The sequence below is a fragment of the Protomyctophum bolini genome, assembly GCF_963924005.1.
Source record: "Protomyctophum bolini genome assembly, chromosome: 12".
Taxonomy (NCBI): Eukaryota; Metazoa; Chordata; class Actinopteri; order Myctophiformes; family Myctophidae; genus Protomyctophum; species Protomyctophum bolini.
In genome coordinates this window covers 18686145-18697296 of record NC_137873.1, presented here as the reverse complement: position 1 = coordinate 18697296, position 11152 = coordinate 18686145, and the positions used below count along the sequence as shown (strand labels likewise).

Sequence of the window (11152 nt, the reverse complement as noted above, 5' to 3'; positions counted from 1 at the left end):
ACTGATTGACCTGTAATGACAATGTACAATAGCACAGTTATTCTCAGATTGGGTCCAATAGCAACAGATGTTTGTTTTGTTTTTTGTAATAGGCTATAGCATAAAAAAGCCACTTTAAACCCTATATACCTCAGCTATTTGAAAATAGCAGATCACAATGTTGGGAGCTTGTAGATCTGCTATTTTCCAAATTAAAGTTATAGGGTTAATTATTAGGATGTGAAGAGTTGTGCCATACTGAGCATGCAAGTACAGACATGGTGTTGCAAAGCAAAAGAAAGCGCTGGTAGAGTACTATCCAAACTTCTGCCTTGCTATAAGGTTCGAAGCTCTACAGCGCTGTGACCTGCTGACTGCCTCACCTTAGTCCTGTTGTATGTTTAAATTAATATGAAATTCACTATTTCACCAGTGTTAAGATGCTGTGTTTATTCTGACTCCTCTCATTCCAACACGGAAATGGACAAGGAAGAGGTGGAGGAGGTGTAGGACATTTATACGGAGGACAGGTGGAGGAGACTTACTGTAAAGGAGCTGTGACCACTAGAAAGAGAGTTCTCCCATTGTAACAATGGAATGCGGAAGTGCTCATTCTATCTCAATGGGATAGTTCCAGCCATAGGAGCAATGTTTGGAACTAGAGCCCATAGGCACCCGCTTTGTCTCAATGGTATAGTTCCAATGTTCGGAACTATAGCCCATAGCGCCCGCTTTGTCTCAATGGGATTGTTCCAATGTTTGGCTATAGTCCAAATGTTTGGAACTATAGCCCATAGCACCCCGCTTTGTCTTTAATTTATAATTGTTGAGTTCACTCTGTATATCCATGGGCATAATAATAGCATGATGGCGCTACATGGAGGAAATTGGAAGTGGAAATGTTTACACAGCAGTCACCGTCTCTGTCTCATGTTATTCTGTCTTGCTTTTACAGAGTACAGAGATCGACTACTATACAATCAAATTTCTCAATAAATCGGTATACAAGATCATTTCAGATTTCAGCAGCCCAGAGGGAGGGAGATACTAAATGATCTATGTGTTCAATTAACAGATAATGGTACTGCATTCTTTGTGAATTAATTGCATCTATTGACATTACAATAATTACAATAATAATAATAATTCTAATTCGGTTGCCCCTTGCTGGAATTTGAGGAGTTTAACTACATCCAGTGCAGGCTCAGTTCTCTATCTATGGCTCAGTTAAGTTTGTATAGGTAAATGTGGTAAATGTAGTTCTTCTGGTCAGTGGTCATGGGTCTGACGGTGACTGACCTAAGGATCTGACCCGTCCGAGTCTCCGTAGGGACCTAATCACCCACTGGACATGCTGCAATATCCTTCCGCTGAAGAAAGTAGTCCACGTTCATTACACCGTCATTACACGGTCATCGATTATTATCTCATTTTCACCGTTGTTAAAGATACGTTTTTAAATAACACTCGGCAGCTTTTTTCCCCCGGCCGACACCGTCAATCTAGTATATATATAATCGATACATCAATCAGAGCGTATTGATCCCGTGTGTGAAAGTAGTCATCATAAAGGCACTCTGCTCGTCATCAACGATCTTTCCAGTGCATGCCGAAGGTGGGAACGGATCATGTCTAGCGATTCTGCTGATTACAACAGGTAAACATGGATATACCGTCGGCTCAATCAATATAATTAAAACTATGACATTTAAAAACGTTCCGGTGTGTATTTATGGGCTCGTGTCGCGTTATTTGATCGGTTTTGGTGTGTTTAAATAATCCCAAATCGCGGCCGGCTGGCCGCTGGGGTAGGCTACTAGGCTAGTGAGAAGAGCAGACCTACAACATCACCACGCGTAACGTCAGAGTCGCGTGGTGATCTTGTAGATCTGCTCTTCGCCATTAGCAGTGCTAGCTAGCATTCCCTGGGAACGGTGGATGTGATTTAAAACTGATCGAAAAGGAACAGTTATCGCTTTAACGGACACTTTTTTATCATATGGCACTTTTGCATTATTACCCTTTTAAAGGCCATTTTATCCGCTGATGGATGTTTCTATGTTGGAGGGAAACTTACATACTACACGTCCAAGGCCCTGCATGTCCTGCATCTTGCGGCCTGGTTTCTTGTCGGACATGTTGGCTGCCTTGCTGCTGCAGAATGCAGAGCTCCATGTTGAGATCACTATAGTCCCGGAAAGATGATGCCGTTTTAATTAAGGCTAATTGTCTACTCTGACTGGTCGAATCAAAAGTGGGGTTTAATTAAGGACATGTCTTTGTTACATAACAAGATTCTTAGGGAGAGTCGCTAAAGCGTGGCTGTGTGGAATTTGACACGTGTGGCGCCCATTAAAAACATGTCTGGGGCGTAGCAAAAAAAAGTATTTACTTTACTCCCGTACTAGGTGTCGCTTGCTAACAAGAGCGGATCGGCCGCAAACTATAAATTAATGGTAAATGAATGCGGAGGAGTCTAGGTTTTAAAATCGTCAAGGAAGCACGTGATGTGACGTGATGTTTCATATACCATCTTTCGGCTGAGCTATAGCAATGCTGATAGCTTTACTGTTACTGATCACATCTTCTGCCTTCTTGACACATGGATTATTTTCTTTTTTTATTAAAAGGCAAAAAGGCAATACATTTGTATTTATGTTGAAAGGCATAGTTTTCCTGTTGATAAGCTTTCTTTATTTCCTAGCTCAAGAGATCAAGACCATGGGGGGCCAGAGGGAATGGAACCTGATGGTGTCATCGAGGTGACAATCATTTTATTAAGATTAGTAGTACATTTGCCAATTATTATGATCACTGTAATACAAAGCACCAGATGATGTAGTGTGCACATCACTAGTTTTCTGCAGTCGTGAACTTAAGACATGTGAAATGATGTTTTACCATCTTTCGGGACTGATTTTGCAGTGCTGATAAACTTTCTTTTTGCTGATCACATGTTCGCTCACATGATAAGGATGTGTTCTTGTATTTAGTTGGGGGAAACTACAGATCCAGGGGTCCTTGAGGGATTTTCAGAGAAATTCATAATGGGAAATGGTTGAGCCCAATTTCTAATATAGTGAATCTTTAAGCTTGTAATGTGTTGTGAGCTTGTAGTTCAACTATATATATATTTTTTATTTGCTTAGGATGTGTAAAATTAAAATAGCGATGCCAAATTGGAAATGTTTAATTCACCAGCTGGATTGGGATGATAAATCTAATCGACAACCAATATATTGGTTGGTTATGGGGGTCCCTGCCACATTATTTTCAAATGTTGGGTCTGTGGTGGGATGTGTATAAATGTAGGTGTCCTTGACTTGAAAATGTTTGAGAACCACTGCTGTACACATCTGGTTACTTACACTAGTGTCTGTCTCTCTTGCAGAGCAACTGGAATGAGATTACAGATAACTTTGATGATATGGCCCTAAAAGAAACCCTTCTGAGGGGAATCTACGCATATGGTTTTGAAAAGCCATCCGCCATTCAGCAGAGGGCAATCATTCCTTGCATCAAAGGTGAGGAAAGTATGCATGTGGGGTAGGGATGGAAAATAACTATGTGCGGTGGTTTCATTCTCAGGCATAGCCTGCGCCTGCTTGGGGTTTAGACGGAGCACATGTGAAATGATGGCATATCATCTTTCGGGACTGATTTTTACAGTGCTGATAAACTTAATTTTACTGATCACATGTTTGCTCAAGTGATGAAGATCTGTGTTTTTGTACTTATTTGGAGAAGATTAAGCTGACCTTCGGCACACTAACGGTAACTGTGTTAAAGGGAAATGTCAACTGAAATCTAATAGTTTTGGTGTGATGAGATCTGTAGTGTGGTAACGGGGTCTTCAAAGTTGGAAGAGCTCTTCAGTCTTAGTATTGATCCCAGTCTCTACTCTCCCCCAGGTTATGATGTCATTGCCCAGGCCCAGTCTGGCACTGGTAAGACGGCCACCTTTGCCATCTCTATCCTGCAGCAGCTGGATATAGAGCAGAAGGAGACGCAAGCTCTGGTTCTGGCCCCCACCAGAGAACTGGCTCAGCAGGTATGCTGTTCCTGTGGTCAACCTTAAACTTAACTGTGTCTCAGACCAAGGCGGCATATTGGGACAGTGGCTCAAATACAAAAAGGTACTATTTCCACTTCTATCTGTAAGTCTAAAGAACAGTGATTGACCCTCGTAGGATTGGTGTAGTCCCTGTCCATGACTGCATTGGTCTGAAAGGTGAACTGGCTTTATTCAATACAAATGTTTTTTTGTTTTTTAATGCTTTACATTCAGTAATGATTTTTATTCTGTGCAAAACTGAGTGACATGATGGCATACCATCTTTCGGGACTGACTCTGCAATGGAGAAAAGTTTTACAATTTTCACTGATCACTCTCAAACCTGTTATTTATCTCAGTGGTTCTTAAAATGGGGTTCCCCAGCAAAATGTGTTAATGCAGTATCACAATTTCAAACTCTTTTTCCATATTATGTTGGCTATAAAAATGGCAGACATCCAACGTAACTTCACTTACTGCACACTGCTATTTTTGAGTGGTGCACCCACTCCTATAGACGGCTATGTGAGTGGCTGTGTCTGAGCACAAAAATAGCGTTATAGCGTTTGTTCACCATCAAGTGTCACTGTTGCACAGCCTCACACACAGGCCAGCGAGGAGGGCTTCAGTGCCGGTCTGATATTTTTTTCTTAACTACATCTGGTCTCTGGGCAGAAACATTTTCAAATGGGGGTGGTCCTTGACATGAAAGTTTGAGAACCACTGATTTATCTGCTATGTCTGACTGTTGGGGTTGTTTTTGTTAGTCTTGACCTCTGCCATGTCTTCATGACACGTTGTGGTTGTTGTTTCCTCCTCTTAGATCCAGAAAGTGATCCTGGCTCTGGGTGACTACATGGGGGCGGCCTGCCACGCCTGCATCGGGGGGACCAACGTCCGCAACGAGATGCAGAAGCTTCAAGCGGAGGCGCCTCACATAGTGGTGGGCACCCCAGGGCGTGTGTTTGACATGCTCAACAGGAGATACCTGTGTAAGTACTGGATGTAGTAGGGCTACAACACTTAATTGAACTGATCCATTTAACCAATTACAAAAAATAAGCTCAAGCGATTGATTTATAAAAAGCTGCCAAGATTCATCAGATTGAGCCTAAATGGATTGCATAACGGAAAGTGACACGAACTTGTCAAGGAAGCATGTGATGTGACATGATGTCATATATATACCATCTTTCGGCTGAGCTAGCAATGCTGACAGCTTTATTATTGCTGATCACATCATCTAAGAAAATAATTGATTGTTACTTAGTGAGCAAGACTTTTGTGGTTTTTGATCGTGTGTGGTGGTCTGTTACACTAATGGCATATCATTTGACTTTAATTTTAGCCCCAAAGTTTATCAAGATGTTTGTTCTGGATGAAGCGGACGAGATGTTGAGCAGAGGATTCAAAGATCAGATCTATGAAATCTTCCAGAAGTTGAGCACAAACATTCAAGTAAGCTTTTTCTTCCCCTACCTTTCCCCGATGGGATTGTTCTTAAATCCACTTCTGCTTTAAAAGAACTATGCTAAAATTGTTTGATCCAGGTTTTCTTGTTTCATACAATAATGCTAGCAGAGTATGTAAGCAGAAGGAGATTATCGGGCAATGCGCCGCAAATGAGATGTGGTCGAACCTCTTTCTTAATGTTCGGTGGCCTCCGTCTCGAGGCCCATTGCTACAGTTGAAAATGTGAAGTTCTTAATATAGCGTGTGTGTGGGTTCCTTTTCAGGATTCAGATTTTTTTTCTTCTCCAGAAAGTCATAAGTAGCAGATATAAAAGCTGGAAATTTGTCTTTTGCGTTGCCTTTCAAGCTTGTATATCTATTTTGTGTGGCACTATAGTATGATGTGGGGCATTCATTTACGAAAAAACAAGTTAAAATATGGAGACATTTATGCCAGTCATAACCACAGCGGTGTCATGGTTTCCTCTCTTCCACCCCTCAGGTGGTTCTGCTCTCTGCCACCATGCCGGCAGACGTGCTGGAGGTGACCAAAAAGTTCATGCGAGAACCCATTCGCATCCTAGTAAAGAAGGAGGAGCTTACCCTGGAGGGTATCAAGCAGTTTTACATTAACGTGGAGCGTGAGGTGGGTGCAGCACAACAAACTGCTCTTTCTATTAGAATTCAAACTCTGCTATTGCATTCATAACGCCAACAGATGTCCCCTTCTTTCTAAAGAACCCTGTTGAAACCGCATGAGCCAAGCCTTAAGGGCTCAGCTCGTGCGGCCGTGTAAGCATGGGACCACCATAAGAAGGGAGATCAGAAGAGACGGTGTCGGAAAAGAGACCGGGAGGGACCTCTTTCTTAATGTCCTGTGTCATTCGTCTCAAGATCCTGTGTTACATTTTATTTGACTGTTTCTCTGTAGCCAAGTTGAAAGGTGGGGAGGAGTAAATTGTGAGAACATAATTGCCTACTCTAAATAATAGACAATAAGCCTGATTTGTACTGATGACTGTTTAATGACCAGAACATAGGGCAACATATCAAACTATATACACGCAAATTGCTGCTTTGACATGACTTAATGTAGGTTTCTGCCAGTGCTGTATTTTGTGCGTGTAGTGACGCACTAAAGCAGTCCTTTAGTGTGTGTGTGTGTGTGTGTGTGTGTGTGTGTGTGTGTATATATTCTTATTCCATCAAGACTATGTTTAGTTGTGCAGAATGTCCTTAAATTGTGTGGTTTTTGTTTTGTCTTTTACTCCAGGAGTGGAAACTGGACACGCTGTGTGACCTGTATGAGACCCTGACCATCACCCAGGCTGTGATCTTCCTCAACACCAGGAGAAAAGTAGACTGGTTGACTGAGAAGATGCACGCCAGGGACTTCACAGTCTCCGCTCTGGTACCACTTGACCTACAACCTAATAGTTTAAACCTATATGGATTGCGGGAATAGAAAGTTACACATAACTTGTCAAGGAAGCGTGTGATGTGATGTTTCATACCATCTTTCGGCTGAGCTATAGCAATGCTGACAGCTATATATTACTGATCACATCTTCTGCTCTTGACACATGGAATCACTTGAGTGGCTGTCCAATATTCATCATGACTGTATAATTTCTACACTGTATCGCTTCTCCTGAAACGGCTATTCTTAAAGCTCGCAGCTCGTTCTGTTGCCAGTTTGTAGATCATTTTTGGCAAATGCCGCACATTATTCCCACACTGAAGTTGATGTGTTCTCTCCACCCCCCCCCCCCCCCCCCCCAGCACGGTGATATGGAGCAGAAAGAACGTGACGTGATTATGAGAGAGTTCCGATCTGGTTCTAGCAGAGTGTTGATCACCACCGACCTTCTGGTTAGTATTTGGTGGGGATGTTCCGCTATCAAATGGCTGTATAAAGCTGCCCCTATCATAATATATTCTATTTTGTTTTTAAATACAACTTGACCCTACGACTGTAACTCAAAAGTAGCATATCCTCAAGCTTGAAATGTGACTCGCTTTGAGTTTGCAGGTGTGCAACTTTTGCTATTTTTCAATTTGAATTTGAAAGTACGTTTAGACGAGGTTTCCACCTAACGGACATTATACTCCTTTGCATGACTGTCGCAGGTCAAAAATGGCCAACCTCATTGTGAGCTTGTAGGTTAAGTTAAAGTTGTGTTAATCGGAGAAGCACAGCACATTTTTGTGGTTCTAGAAAGTTGGTTTTGTATTCTCGGGTGACATAAAAAGGTGCTCTGTATTAAACTTGTCTTTCTCTTCCCCAACCCCCCCCCATCCAGGCTCGTGGGATTGATGTGCAGCAGGTTTCTCTGGTCATAAACTATGACTTGCCTACAAACAGAGAGAATTATATTCATAGGTGAGTTATCTGTGACTATTGTGCATATAATGGATTTTATTTATAATAAAAAAATGGCAAAAGTAGCAGATCTATGAGCTCAAAATGCATTGCGTTTCAAGCTTGTGGATATGCTTCTTTTATGTTGTAGTATGATCAAGTCCCTAATTTATGAAAACTAAGTATGGAGACAGGTTCTGTTCGACAGCAACGATATTTATGTACAGTATATTGATCTTGAAAGCTGCAATCTATCTTCATTTCTACTGTTGAGCTCTAACGGAGGCCATTTCAGCAGTGGATAAATGTAATTATTTGACCTTCATGCAATACAACTTGTCAACCAGTAGTGGTGCTACCTGACCATAGTATCAAAATGTCTCAATAGAATAATGGGGAGACAAACTACAATCACCACAGTTGTTATATTGTTGCTGCCGGGCAGAAATGAAACCTTAGCTCTATTTCTAATTGGCACAATTAATGCTCCACTTGATCATACTACAGCACTCTGCTCAAAAGTAGTGGATCCCTATGTTCGAAACGTGGAATGTCCATCTGCCGGATGCTGTGGTTTTCTATAGCCATCGGCTACGTTTGAGGAACATGTGAAATGATGTCATATCATCTTTCGGGACTGATTTTGCAGTGCTGATAAACTTACTTTTTGCTGATCACATGTTTACTTGCGTGATATGGATGTGTTCTTGTATTTAGTTGGGGAGGACCACAGGTCCAGGAACCCCCAGTGTTCCAGAGAGCCTAATTTATAATATAGTGAATCTACAAGCTCTCAACGCATTGTGACATGATGTGAGCATGTAGATCTACTGGTTTTATTAGTGTTTATCCCGTTGGCTGGCACCTCATGATAACCTTATTTCACCAGCTGCTGTTTGGAGTAAGTCATTTTCTTGAATTTATTTTCCAGAATCGGCCGTGGTGGCCGATTTGGCAGAAAAGGAGTTGCTATCAACTTCGTCACCGAGGAGGACAAGAGGATCCTTCGGGACATCGAGACATTTTACAATACAACCGTGGAGGAGATGCCCATGAATGTGGCTGACCTGATTTGAGAGATATTTCGAGATATATATTTTTTTGATAGCGATCGTCCACTTTGCATTGTGCTTATATTATATGAGGGGGAGAGGAGGAAAAAAATAAGTCTCTTCTCAAATGCTAAAACCTTGGATCAGAATAGTCCGGTATGTGTTAAAAAAAATTGAAGTCACTCAAATGCTGCTCCCTCTGGGACAGTTGTAGATTCTAACCTTGTGACAAATCGTCTTGGTTGGAGCTACAAAGCCATGGGGTCTGTAGACATTCATAAGGTCCTCATCAGGCATTTCTTTCAGAGTTCTGTTATGATGCGTGTATTCGATGTTCTTCACCGTTTGGTAATTTACTTGTGGACCAGAAAGTATAAATGCTGTATAAAGTCTGCAAATTATGTTATGCTAACATATGTAGGATTGTGTCGTGAGTCTGCTAGAGGCACTTCACTTGTCATAACTGTAGATTCACTTTGCTTTTTGTTATATTATGAATGTGTTATTTTGTTTTTACCCACTTGCTTTACTTGCTGTTTGACCCTTGTTTTGCTGATGTGGTTTACCCCCTATCAGAATATATTCTCCCCTTTTCAGATGTACTCCTCCCAGAATTGTATGAATGTCTTAATAAAAACCAAAATTGCTGTTTAAAGTCTTATCTTTGTTTTCATTCTAATTGCAGTGGTGAACTGCCATTTTGACTTATGCGAAGAGAAAACTGGGAAGGCAGTGATACTCAACCCGTGGTCTGCATTTGGCCTCTGCTTACATTTTTAAAATCTTAATCCTCCAGTTTTCTGAAATAAATATTTTCACGATTTAAAAAAAATAGCAGACCTCCCATCTGCACCGTCCCTTTGGGACGCCTCGATGGGACTATTGGCCGCTTACGAGCGACTGTCATACAGGCTGCTCAATAGACTGGACGACTATGACTCAAAATGGGGCTTTTACCATTATGCATGTATCAGGACTGAATAGTTTCTAGCTCTGAGTGAGCTCTGAACGGGCTGCAATGTTGGGAAAATATATTCAAGAACTGTCTGGAATTGAGGCTGGGGTGGACTGCGGGATAATTCTGTGCATCTGTAGTTGTGTTTTATGTTTTGTTTTTTGTGCATCTGTAGTATTGTATTTTGTGTATTTCTTTGGTTGTGTCTTGTCAATGTTTTATACAGAAAATAAAGTACAAATCATTATAAAAGCAGACCTGGTGCGCTACGAGCTTGTAGATATGCTATTTTTCAATAGCTAAATTATAACATGTTTAAAACGCAAAGGGGCCACCCAAAATGGATTAATGTATCTGCGGCCATCATGCCAATTATAAAAATATTAGTTATTTTCATTGTTTTGAACATTGTATTTTTCCCAAGAGAAAGTGAAATGGGTTGTTTACATTTATTTACCGGTGATCTGTTCATTATGTTCCCTCACATTTTGTGAATGAAGCCTCATTTTGTAACTAATCACAATGTTTTTGTTCATTGAGGTTTGGCCTTCTAGATGGAAATGTGGCTTTTTACCATTTCCTTAATTTTTAGAGTAGTTGTGTAGTCTGTTACAAAATAATACTGACATTTGTAGCTTGCGGCCCTTGGACATTTGGAATTTTGCTGAGTGGCCCCTGAGCCATCTTAAGTTGAGTAGCACTGCATTAGACCTTAGAAAGATGTGCATCTTGTTTCCCCAACTATGGGTTGTGTTGTGGACCCCATTATGGGGTGCTAGTTTGTTAACTATATTTCCCATCTAGCTCAACATGATACATGGCCTTGTAGATGGGCTATAAATAATGTATTTTTTATAACGGTTATGGTTTGGTAAACCCTTCTGTATAATTTTGGTGGAAAGTATTTACCTGGGTACACATCACCCCCTAGTGGCTCCTAGAGAGAGTGCTTCATTTTTGCTCCATTCACAGAGTTGCATGCCCAAAACTCAATGCTTCCAGTTCCAATGCATGTTTTGTTTCATCATCACTTCAAACTTCACTTGTTTATCCTGTAAGTTCACTCTCCTGATTAGATAAAATTGGTATACCGACTTGAGAAGGCATGTTGCATTGTTATGACCCCAGTAAGCAGGTGCCTGAAGGGTGCCGGCGTAGTTAGTATACATATTACTAGTGATGCACTCATGTTTTTGTTTTATTTGCAGGAAAGTAAAACCGTGCAGGATGTGGTGGAACTTGGAAGGTGACAGTTCTCCAAACAGGATGACAGTTTGTTCACTAAGTCGGTTGCAAAC

The 11152-nt window shown here is 41.2% G+C and overlaps 1 protein-coding gene across 1 annotated transcript; it reads left to right on the top strand.

The window, feature by feature from the left end:
* Positions 1–1573: 1573 nt before the first annotated feature.
* Positions 1574–8997, top strand: eif4a2 (eukaryotic translation initiation factor 4A2). The gene is made up of 11 exons (XM_080778568.1): positions 1574–1636; positions 2684–2741; positions 3371–3503; positions 3891–4030; positions 4857–5025; positions 5382–5491; positions 5988–6131; positions 6759–6896; positions 7268–7357; positions 7789–7868; positions 8779–8997. The coding sequence occupies exons 1-11, from the start codon at positions 1608–1610 to the stop codon at positions 8921–8923; spliced, it is 1236 nt and encodes a 411-aa protein (XP_080634694.1). The 5' UTR covers positions 1574–1607; the 3' UTR covers positions 8924–8997.
* Positions 8998–11152: the final 2155 nt, after the last annotated feature.